The sequence below is a fragment of the Onychomys torridus genome, chromosome 6, assembly GCF_903995425.1.
Source record: "Onychomys torridus chromosome 6, mOncTor1.1, whole genome shotgun sequence".
Classification (NCBI taxonomy): Eukaryota; Metazoa; Chordata; class Mammalia; order Rodentia; family Cricetidae; genus Onychomys; species Onychomys torridus.
The window spans coordinates 17,168,395-17,179,679 of record NC_050448.1 but is presented as its reverse complement, the minus strand read 5'-3'; the positions used below and the strand labels follow the sequence as shown (position 1 = coordinate 17,179,679).

General features: G+C 43.3%; 1 protein-coding gene across 7 annotated transcripts; it reads left to right on the top strand.

Annotated features, from left to right (window-relative positions):
• Nucleotides 1-2,388: 2,388 nt before the first annotated feature.
• On the top strand, nucleotides 2,389-8,825 carry Smim43 (small integral membrane protein 43). 7 transcript variants are annotated; one of them, XM_036189368.1, is made up of 4 exons: nucleotides 3,145-3,330; nucleotides 3,870-3,990; nucleotides 6,358-6,501; nucleotides 8,124-8,825. In XM_036189368.1, the coding sequence occupies exons 2-4, from the start codon at nucleotides 3,874-3,876 to the stop codon at nucleotides 8,367-8,369; spliced, it is 507 nt and encodes a 168-aa protein (XP_036045261.1). In that variant the 5' UTR covers nucleotides 3,145-3,330; nucleotides 3,870-3,873; the 3' UTR covers nucleotides 8,370-8,825. The 7 variants fall into 7 exon arrangements, 2 of the variants coding, with proteins under 2 accessions (XP_036045262.1, XP_036045261.1); XR_004945159.1 differs by lacking the exon at nucleotides 6,358-6,501 and having other exon boundaries at nucleotides 2,389-3,175; nucleotides 8,208-8,825; XR_004945158.1 differs by lacking the exon at nucleotides 6,358-6,501 and having other exon boundaries at nucleotides 2,389-3,175; nucleotides 8,144-8,825.
• The last annotated feature ends 2,460 nt before the right edge of the window (nucleotides 8,826-11,285 follow it).

Sequence of the window (11,285 nt, the reverse complement as noted above, 5' to 3'; positions counted from 1 at the left end):
CTGGCCCTGGTCCTGATTTGTAGCACTGGTCCATTTTCTGGAGGCAAACTCTGTCTCTGCCCTGTTTGAATTGCTGTCCTGACTTCCTCCAGTAATTAAACAGTGATATGGTAGTATAAGCCAAATAAACCCTTTCTTACCCAAGTTACTTTTGGTCATGTTGTTTCATCACAGCAATAGAAACCCTAACTAAGACAATACCTTCATTGGGCAAGCATGGTTAGGAAGAAACAAGCAGGAGCATGTATTTGCCCGTCTGACAGCAGCAACAGACACATTATAAATGCATTGATGATGGAGATATATGGAAAAATCAATGGGAGGATGAGGCTTGAGTATGTATTCGTTTGTTGTTAACATTATTAATTTATATGAGGTAATTTCTAATAATAGTTGTATTTTAGTAATTTTCTTGAAACATTTAACAATAACTCCTAGGAGCTTGTGCCAACATAGCCCTGCTAGGAAGTAGGTCGATATAAATACACACACACACACACACACACACACACACACACACACACACAAAGAGAAAGAGAGACAGATAGTGAGACAAAGAGTCAAGAAATAGTGGTCGATCACAAGTATGTATCATCTATATTTCATCTGTATGTCTGTCTGTCTGTCTATACATCTACCTACCTACCTATTTGTTGATTGACTCTGTACCCACTAAGATGCTTGAAGCAAAGACTTGTAAAATGCTAACAGTAGCCTGTGTACTTTTGGAGATCCTGAAAAACAGAGTATTGGTACCTGACATCATATAGAAAATAAATTGTTAACATCCCGATCATTTTGATCCTCATAGCATATCCAAGGGCAAGGTAAGAAAAGGGAACAGAGAGACCAGGAAAACATTAACCATTGCCAGGTGAAGCTGGGGCTAGAACCGAGTCCTCTGATCTTCAGTCTATTCTTACCCTCCTGTCTGTGTGACCTCTGACGTCACGGGAACAGTCACATACTGTGCTCTACCCATCACATAATTTGGTATATGTTTGTCAGGTCTCATCCCCCAGTCTCAGGTTTGGCAGCCCTCATATCTTTACAAATAAAGAATGAAATAAAGCTGGAGGCCCAGGAGATGACCTGGGCAAACTTTGGTGACAGCCAGACTTGAAGGCCTCCAGGAAGCTCTGATGTTCCCGTCCCTGGGATCTGAGCTACTTAACCATTAGGACTTTGCAGACGTGATGACATTGTGACTTCTGCAGCTAATATGCAGTGGCCCTGAAGCCTCTGCATGCCTCTGTTGAAGCCTCTGTTGCCTCACCTGTTGTACCAGACACGTGGCTATGGAGGCCTATGAAGAATCCCATTTTGAAGGGACTGAGGTTTCCCACCAACAACCAGTACTCCTGCTCCCCGGAGCTATGAGTTATCTGTCCTATAAGGGGATCCTGGGCTGCAGGTCAGTCCTCAAATGACACAGCATTTGAGAAGTTCCAAACTAGAATCACCCAGATTAAGTAACACACACACACACACACACACACACACACACACACACACACACACGGGGTGGGTGGGGTGGGGATAGATTTCACTGTAGGTCAAGTTGGCCTAAAACTTGCTTTGTAGTGCCAGCTAAATTTGAACTCATGCTCCTCCTCCTGCCTCAGACCCCCAAGTGCTGGGATTATAGGTGTGTGCCAGCAACCACACCTGACTAAAATACACTCAAATTCTTGACTCACGGATGCCTGGATAAATTACCAACATTCTTGCTGTTTTCAGCCACTGAGTTTTGGGGTACTTACTTGCACAATATTATGATTTGGGTGTAAAGTGTCCTTCAAGAGTTTCCTGTGCTGAGGGAGTGGTCCTCAGCTGGTAGTGGCAATTGAGCAGTGCCTGGATCAGGGGGACACAACCTTCATCGATGGATGGATGAATCCATTGATAAATTCAGGCCGAATGAGCTCTCGGGAAGTGGAGCTTAGTTAGAAACACTAAACCTCGGGTGTGGCCTTGAAGAGTGTGTGTTGTCCCTGGACCCTACCACCTCTTCTTTTCCCTTGGCTGTCTGATGGAGCAGCTTGCCCTCGGGCTCTTGCGTGGTGCTTCCATTTTTCACAGGCCTAAAAACAATGGACCAGCTGACCAGGACCCAAACTTCTGAAATGATGACCCAGAAAAACCCTGTCCTTCTTAAAGTGATTTCCCTTACACATTCTGAGACGTGGTCGAAAAACTGAAGGCTCACTCGGTAACGAGGCACTTCGTTTCTGTCAGAGCATCACCATCTAGGGTACTGGTTCTTCCAAGTGCAGGGCCATTGGGGTGGGGTCTCACAGAGCACCTTGAAGACTTTTTGTTTCTCTTTTCACCAAAAGAAATTGAATTTCAAGCCAACAACAGAAAGCTCTTATAAAATACGACATTTGAAATGCACTTTACTGTTAATGTTTCTGTAAAGACTATAGCGCAGAGGAGAAAAATACAGTCGTGCATGGCCTCTGCGATTCTGACGGGCGAAGCCGCCTGAAGTGGAACTATGGGGTGCACCCATAATTCACTTCACAGCAAAGATTATCTCCCAACCTTCCGATGGCACTTTCAGCCACCTATAATTCTTGTGTATCTCTTTTGGAAAGGTGCAAGTGGTACACACTACGAAGGACATTAATTGTGAAGGCATGGGACGGGGGCTCCACTGGCTGTCTCCAATGGCAGTCTTAAGAACACCTGCAGGGAGCCAGCTGCAGACACCCGGGGACACTGGGCGGTTTCTCGTGTCTCCACCCGCTGAAGTTCGCTCTGGAGAAGCTAGCTGGTATCTCCACGCAGACCGCGGCGCTCGCAGATCTGCTCCAAGGGTCCCGGCGCTCCTGGGGAGCCGCGGAGGCCAGGCGGACCGCAGCGGAGCTGGGGACCCGGGGGCGAGCTCGGGGAGCCTTTCCAGACGAAACGCAGCGCACACCTCCCGGGCAGCGCCCAGAATGGAGTGGGAGCTGAATCTGCTGCTCTACCTGGCGCTCTTCTTCTTCCTGCTTTTCCTCCTGTTTCTCCTGCTCTTCGTGGTCATCAAGCAGCTGAAGAACTCGGTGGCCAACACAGCCGGGACGCTGCAGCCCGGGCGCCTGTCACTGCACCGGGAGCCGTGGGGTTTCAATAACGAGCAAGCTGTGTGACCCAGCGCTGAGCTGGTCTCAGTTCCGCGGGGATCCAGGTACACACCTCGGGAGCGGCGGCAGGGGGACACACTCTCTGCTCCTCCTCGGTCTCCCGACCCACTCGGGGCAGGGGACCGCAGGAACAGGAGTCTGAGCCCAGAGCCAAGTTCTTCTAGAGCAAGCCTGATCCTGGGAAGGGAGACCCGCAAAGGTCAGTTGTGAGGGGTGGGGGGGGGGGTGGGGGGAATGGTATGCACATCTGCGAACTCTTCCTTGCAGACCAATCGCATTTGTATCTAAGGGTGGAAAACTCTATTGTTCAGTCAACTCAGTTCAGCCACTTCCAACAAAATTATCTAAATTACTAAAGAGTGTGGGCTTTGCTTTGAGGGCAGTTTCAATGGTGGTGCCCAAGAGAAATGATTCAGTTACCTGTTTGGGGGCAGGGAGGTGGATTTCCTCTTACTTTTGATTGCTATTCCTAGTCTAGTCTGAGGGCTTGTCAAAGGTGGGTTTAGATCCTGGGACAGCAGAGGGTGAGTATGAGAATGATTCCCTGGAAAATGACCTTTGGATGGAGGGCAGGCAAAAGGGCTAGCAAGGAAGAGAGAGAGGCCCGTTTATGGTTAATATGTCAGACATCTTGGGAAAGACAGACCATCAAGAGTAAAATTCCCCTGTGCTCTCTAAACAAGGTGAATGTTAGTTTGAGACATAATTTCATTCATCATATCTGATCGCTTTTCCTAGATCTATGTCATTGGGACCCAGGCTGGTGCCTTTGACTGGTGGCACCCAGGATCAAACTCCGATCACAGCCTGGGAACCCCGCAAAGCTGGACAGTGGGTGGTGAAATTCTTCTTGCAAAAGGTATGTTGGGACCTTTCACTCTGGCTGAGTGTCTCAAGATCCAGGGCCTATCAAAGCGAAGTATCAGGATGTAAGAAACAGGTGCCTGGAAGGTGGGGGTTTTCTGCTCTGAATTGGAGAGCTTCCTCCAGAACCAAGAAGTCAAGGAAGGATATGTCTGGACTTTTGAAAAGACGAAGAGGAGATTGGGGCTTGTGGGAGTTAGAAAAAGAAGCCAGGAACATTTGCAAATTTACTAGCGACCCCCTCTTGTTTGAGAATAGTACAGAGGTGCAAATGTAATTTGTCTTCAGTCGGGAAGGTTTGGGGTTAATCTTCTCAGGATGGGACACACTATGCCATAGAAACACTAATTTTACACACACATACACACTCACTCACTCAAGCGCATAGTCTATGGAGAGTTAAAACCCACAACATCAAATTGTGCCCAGGCTGATAATACAGAAGCTATGCAGAAGAGAACAGTTGATAATTTAAAGGAAAGTGAAACAGCCCCATCTAAGTGGGTAACTACCAGAAATTATTTTGGCTGGAGACAATAAGTTGATTTCCTACATATTCTATATCATTCTGACACAATAAAGCTAGTTTTAAATGAAGACAATGGTTTATTTTAGCTATTATTTCTTGGGTAAATTCTTGTCTCTTTATCACATCTTTATCAGAGGGATAGTGAGGCTTGATTTCCATTTCCAGCCTGAATTCCAAACTTAGCAGCCATGAATCTGCATTGTGATTTGAACAATAGTTCTCTAATTAGCTGACATCTATGCAGAGATGTTTTGTTACAGGGCTGCATGGTTAATCTGAACATGGACAATGAATGTGGGAGTGACTAATGAGCAATTATGGTTGTTTATAAGGACAAAAAATGATCATTTCATACTTTGTAAATAATCAGAATATAAATTAATTTTAACCACCAGTTTGGCTTCTTGATTTTGTAATATTTTCATCCTGCTGACAGTCCTGGGATCCTAGGGTCCAGGAGTGTAACCCACTGCAACTTTTCATTGCCTGGAGAGAATAGAAAACTTGTCCTGGAACTTGCTTTGTAGACCAGGCTAGCCTTGAACTCACAGAGATCCACCTGCCTCTGCCACCCAAATGCTGGGATTAAAGGCGTGCGCCACCACCGCCAGGCTGAGTGGCCTCCTTTCTATTACCACTAACTCACTTGTCAATTACCTCGTTCTCATTTATGTAGCCCCACCCAGGATATTTATTCTTCTCATCTGACTTTTACCTGGAACTTTTTCTTTTCTTTTCTTTTCTTTTCTTTCTTTCTTTCTTTGTTTTATTTATTTTTATTTTTTATTTTTATTTTTATTTTTTTTGGTGGAGCTGAGGATCGAATTGGGGCTTTGTGCTTGCTAGGCAAGCACTCTACCACTGAGCTAAATCCCCAATCCCGGAACTTATTTCTAAAACACAGAAACTAAGATCCCTCACATCTGCCCTCAGAATGTGTTGGTGGCATCTTCTGCCATGCCCTCTAGTTAGAAATTCTGCCTTTGAAAATTCAACATCTGTAGAAGAATTGCCTTTTCTAATTCTTTTATCCAATCACCTTTCAAGACCTAGCACAAAATTGATCTCCCAAAGTAGACATACTTCTTGTTCATTTGTTTTCTTGAGTCAGAGTCTTGCTGTGTAGCCTGAGCTAGTCTGGACTTGCTTTGGAGGCCAGATTGACCTTGAACTTGTCATTCTGCCCCTCACTCCCAATTCTGGTATTACAGGCATGTACCACTATGCTTGGCTCAAAAACCCACATTTGAACTAGATCTAATGTGCCTGCATCCACACCGCTCCTGCATGTATGGATTACTCAATTCATTGACCACACCCTGGTCCTAATGGCCCTGAATTCCATTATATGTATGAATAAGATAGGGTCTCACTTTGGAGTCCAGGCTGCCCTGGAACCCACCAGCTGCCTGGATCATCCTCCTGATGAGGATGTACCACCATGCCTGGCAAATAATATTTTGAAAGATGAGGTAAATAAGAATTAGCACTAAAGCATTTGGTAAGTGAGGAATATTTAAAATAACTGCTCATTTTGTAAGTGTAATTTTATTATGCAATATTATTGTTTCATTTCCAACAAACAGACTTCACAAAGATTAGAAGACAAATTTGCTTAGTAATTAAGTCTAAATTTTAGTTGTTTAAGATGACTTCACATCTTATTAGGACAATCTTGGCTGTTTGCTAATTTCCAAACTTGTAATCACAATGAATTTACAATTCTGACTAGAGAAGATCATTTTAAGTTGAATGAGAATGATGTCACATTCCCATTTGCAAAATCTAAAATGTCTGATAAACTAGTTCCCCATGTCTGTATGTCAATTGCAGGGCACAGGCGTGGCTGTGGGCCTGATGCCATCTGGTGCAGTCCTACAGCATGAGGGATTTGCCCAGAGTTCTCCCGGTGCATGGGCTTCTGGGGAGGAAAGGATTTGTTTTTGGTTCATTGCAGAGGTGGAAACTTGGAACAAGGTATGCAAAAAACATGCAGCACCCTATTTTTAATGTGACATTCTATGTTCCCAATTCTGCCTAGTTTCAGACAAAGTGCGCTAGAATTCAATTATAAATGATGAGAATTTTGAGCATTGTGAATGGTTAAGCCATTTAAGGATAGTGGGAAATGTCCTCTCCCTCCCCCACAAGTCATGATTTAGAGACTTTTAGAATTCTAGTTATACTAATGCAGAATGTATTTGCAGAGTTCTGTACTTTCAAAATAACTTGCAGATAGCCTGTGGTATTTGTACTTATCTAAACAGAGTCTGCAATTAAAGCTCTAAGATCTTTAGAATTAGTCAGGTTCTGTATTACATACAAGGGCAAGTTCAGTGGTAGATGTACTACTGGGGTTTTGTTTTGTTTTTTGCTTGAATCAGTTATACAAATTCTTCAAATATCCAATTGTTGTTTTGTTTACATAAATAAATAAGGACTCAGATTAAAAGCTAGTCTAATTGTCTGAGGAGTAAGCATTTTACCAAATAGGAATCTGGGAAACAAGAAAGGCAGCCTACCCCTGGAAAGAAATCATAATTCGACAAACTGCGGGAAAAACCTCCTCCTGGATCAAGCTAAAAATCCCTCCTGTGATTTGCAACAGCAGATTCTTTGGTGAAGGGCCCTGCTCACCTCTGCTGCTCTTGGCCTGTGTCACAGATCCAGAATAAGCAGATGGGTCCAAGTGAATAAGCTCTACATGCAACACTCAACCTTTACTTTGCTGGCATTAACTCTCCAAAGTTACTGGAATTTATTGCATAGGTCCAGGCATTTTAGACAAAATTGTTTTACTGTAGGAAGAAATCTTACTCTCAGTTGAGAATCAGGACGGATTGTTATTTCAATGAAGTAGGACATTACTAAGCAGGGGCTTGAACCAATTAGGGGTCTTGTGGTTTCTCATGTCACACTTAATATGAGGCAGTGATGATTTTTCCAGTTTCTGATATGGTCTCCATGGCTCCCCACAAGGAGAAGGAAGCCAGGAGGAAAAACAGAACATGCCAGTCTGAATCCACATCTTTCTAAAGAGCTTCTCCACAGCCAGATCATATTTCATTGGCTAAAACTATGTCAATGGCCATTGTCCTCTGTAGGGTTCTTTAATGATATAGTTGTTTCCTTTAGCTAAAATCCGAGCTCTTTAGATAAGAACAATGTGGGTGGATCTTGGGTGGACAACCAGCAGTCTAGGCCCTGGTTACAAAGTACAGTTGTGCAGAAGCATAGTGTTCAAGAAAGGTGAAACTTAAGGTTTCCTCCCTCCCACCTGGTGTGGCGTGAGAACACATCTCCAGGTGATATGGCTGAGCAGAGTGAAGATGTCTCCTTAGTTCTCAGGAAATGTTTGTCAGGTCTGGCTTCTCTCTGGGCAGCTGACTTCCCCTGCACCAGGAGTTTCTAGTCAAGTATCCTGGAAGCCTGCACATTTGTGATTGTGTGTGTAGTAGGGTCTTCACAATCTCTTCATGGAGCTTTGGTGTGGGATCAAAATGGGTTGTTTTCTTTTGCTCCTTTGTCGTCTGCTCCATCATTTTCATGCTCATTAAATTTTGGTGGTAACCAAGTTTGTGTATTTGATCCCCATAAAGGCCATCCCTTTCATACACAGAAGAAGGCACTCTGTGCTTAGAAACGCTACCTCTCTTCCTTCTGCGACTCCACTCTCAATCCAGGAATATCCTGGGAGATCGCCTCTGGAGCTGCTTCTACTCACAGCCTACGTAGTGGCCAAGCAGAGGGAGAAGAAACACTTCCCACACCCAGAGCTGTGCAAAAGAACTTTCTGTGATATGGAACAGTTCTATATCTGTGATGCCCAATACGGCAAGTACTAGTCACATGTGTCTAGTAAACACTGAAGTATGGCTAGCGGGGTTTAAATTTTACTTAATTTCACCTGAGACAGCCACATGGGGACAGTGGCTTTTGTATGTACTGTTCATACCATTCTCTCTCTTGGGTGTGTTTTAGAGTTACAGGGGGAGGTGGCAGCTAGCCACATGCTCCACATCCATGGGCTTCACTGCGCCTCTTACGTTGAGTTTGTCTCCTTGAGGAAAAGGAAAATTAGTGTGTTGGAACTAAATTAAAAATGTTACCCTCTACCTACTGCATGTCTTCTTGTACCAAATGGGATGGGTTTTAGTGACAAACAATCCCGGAAAAAATGGCAGTGCTGATCCACCACGTGCCCTTGACCCTGGTCGGTGTTCCCAACAGAGGTCATTTTGTCTTGTGCAGTGTGGCCCATTTTTGTTCACTTTTTAATATTGTAAATGCCAAATGATTATTTTGTGTATGTTTCTCAAAATACCTAATGGTTTATATTTTTTAAGGTTGTGAAATAAAAATAATAATTACATGTAATTCAGTTTTTTTGTCTAAATTTTAGTTGCTCATTATTATCCAAACTGTTGTATTAATTAGGATATGGTTAATAAATGGAAAGAGATGTTGATTTTTAGATGATTTCCCTTTTAATGCACAAGTTTATATGCCAATGATTCTTCTGTTACATTTGAAGTTTGAGTAAAATATGTTGTCTCCAAGTTCCCTGTTTGGGCTGTTGTGTGGAGTTGTAGGAATTGTTAGAATGTCCCAGACATATTCCTCTAACAGACACCTGCTTTACAAATATTTTCTCCCACCTGTGGTTATATGGCTTTACTTGGAAATATTTTAAAGGCATATTTTAAATTTTGAAGTTTTTCATTTATTCACTTTTTGTTCATTGCGTTCTGTGTCCTCTTTAGGAGACATTTGCCTCCCCTCTCCCAGGTTACCAAAAATACTCTGCTGTACTTTCTTCTACGCTAAAAGTATAGTTTTTTTGTCTGTTTGCTTTGTTTGTGTTTTTTGGTTTTTTGAGACAGGGTTTCTCTGTGTAGCCTTGGCTATCCTAGAACTTGCTTTGTAGACCAGGCTGGTCTCGAACTCACAGAGATCCACCTGGCTCTGCCTCCCGAGTGCTGGGGTTAAAGGCGTGCGCCACCACCGCCCAGCTTAGAAGTATAGTTTTAACTTTTACTGAGTCTGTTATTCATCTGGAATTGAGCTGTGTATATGGTAAGTGATAGAGTATGATTTTCCCTTTTCATATAAACAACCAGCTTTCCTCAAAATTTCCCCCTTTTCCATTTCCCTCCCTCCCTCCCTTCCTTCCTTCCCTTCCTCTCAGAATTGTTTCTAAGATACAGAGATGATCATTTGATCTAGACAGACTTTTCTAAAGAAAAATTCTTTTTTTCCCCCCCCAGAGCTGAGGACTGAACCCAGGGCCTTGTGCTTGCTAGGCAAGTGTTCTACCACTGAGCTAAATCCCCAACCCAAGAAAAATTCATTTTTAAAGTTCTCTCTCTCTCTCTTTTTCTGTGTGTGTGTGTGTGTGTGTGTGTGTGTGTGTGTGTGTGTGTGTATGTGTAGGCACCCACAAAGGCTAGAAGAGAATATCAGATCCCCCGGAGCTTGTGAGCTGCCCAAGTTGCTGGAATCTGAACTCAGGTCCTACAGAAGAGCAATGTATGCTCTTAGGCACTGAAAAATATACATCACAGAAATTATTCAAAATAATTTCAACTGTAAAATTCAGCTTAGTTCCAACTTCATTCATAGTTCTCAACCTATCCCCTAGTTGGAACATAGTCTGACATGTAGACCCACTAAGTTTTGTCCATCAAAACTAGAAACCTAAGAACAGATTTTTAGGTAGAGCACACTAGCACACACTTAAAAGATCAATACCTCATCTCAACTCTTAAGTTCAAATGACAAACACATTATGGTAATTTCTTCATGATCAAGGAGTTTTTGCTTGTCACCCTAGTGACTCTGAAACAAGTGATCTAACTGCATTGACCCATGTGCTCATAAGCAAAGGTTGGGTGAGCCTGGACTTTCTTTCATGTGCTGCGTTCTCCAAGAAAAAAATGCTTGTAGTAACATTGTTGTAGAATGATATGTTAGGGTGTGTTATTTTTGTTTATGTTGCATTTGTTTAACTCTGTGAAGCTGTGTTACTGTGCCTGTCTAAAACACCTGATGGTCTAATCAAGAGCTGAATGGCCAGGAGGGAGATAGGAGAGAGAACTAGGTGGGGCTGGCATGCAGAAATAATACATAGAGGGAGAAATCTGGGAAGAGGGAGATCAAGAAGCCAGACAAGGATGAGGTCTCCAGGGGCCAGCCACCCAGCTGCATAGCAAGCCACGGAGTAAGAATGAAAATAAGATATTCAGAAGTAAGAAAAGAAAAGCCCAGAGGGGAAACGCAGATAGGATAATTTAAAGATAAGAAAAGCTGGCAAGAAATAAGCCAAGTTAAGGCTCGGCATTTTTATTATTATTATTATTATTACTATTACTATTACTATTATTATTTTGTCATTCACCTCAGCAGAATGCCAAATGCTGTTTATTGAAGGAGGGAGGAGGTCTTAAATACAGGCTTACAGCAAAATGGGAGAACCCCGGAGGGCAGAAGTTTGCTACCAATGTTTTACAATCTTACATCTAAGCTGATAATGCCCTATATGCAGGATACACAAACAAGGAACTTCCCTTAAGCATTCAAGAGGGTGGAAATGAAAGACCCCCGGCTCAATGAGCACGCAGCGACCACCGATCAGATGCAACAGCACGAGGTTTATTAAAACACAGGTACCTGGGGCAACCAAACCTCTCGGAAGACCAGCGAGCCTCTGGGTTGGTGGGATGGGTTTTTATAGCAAGAAGCGCGGGAAAGCATTAGTCAAA

Coding starts and splice junctions, on each gene's coding strand:
- Smim43 (XM_036189368.1), top strand. CDS start 3,874: ATGTCATTGGGACCCAGGCTGGTGCCTTTGACTGGTGGCACCCAGGAT. Junction 3,991..6,357: donor TGAAATTCTTCTTGCAAAAG/GTATGTTGGGAC, acceptor TGTCAATTGCAG/GGCACAGGCGTGGCTGTGGG. Junction 6,502..8,123: donor AGGTGGAAACTTGGAACAAG/GTATGCAAAAAA, acceptor ATCCCCATAAAG/GCCATCCCTTTCATACACAG.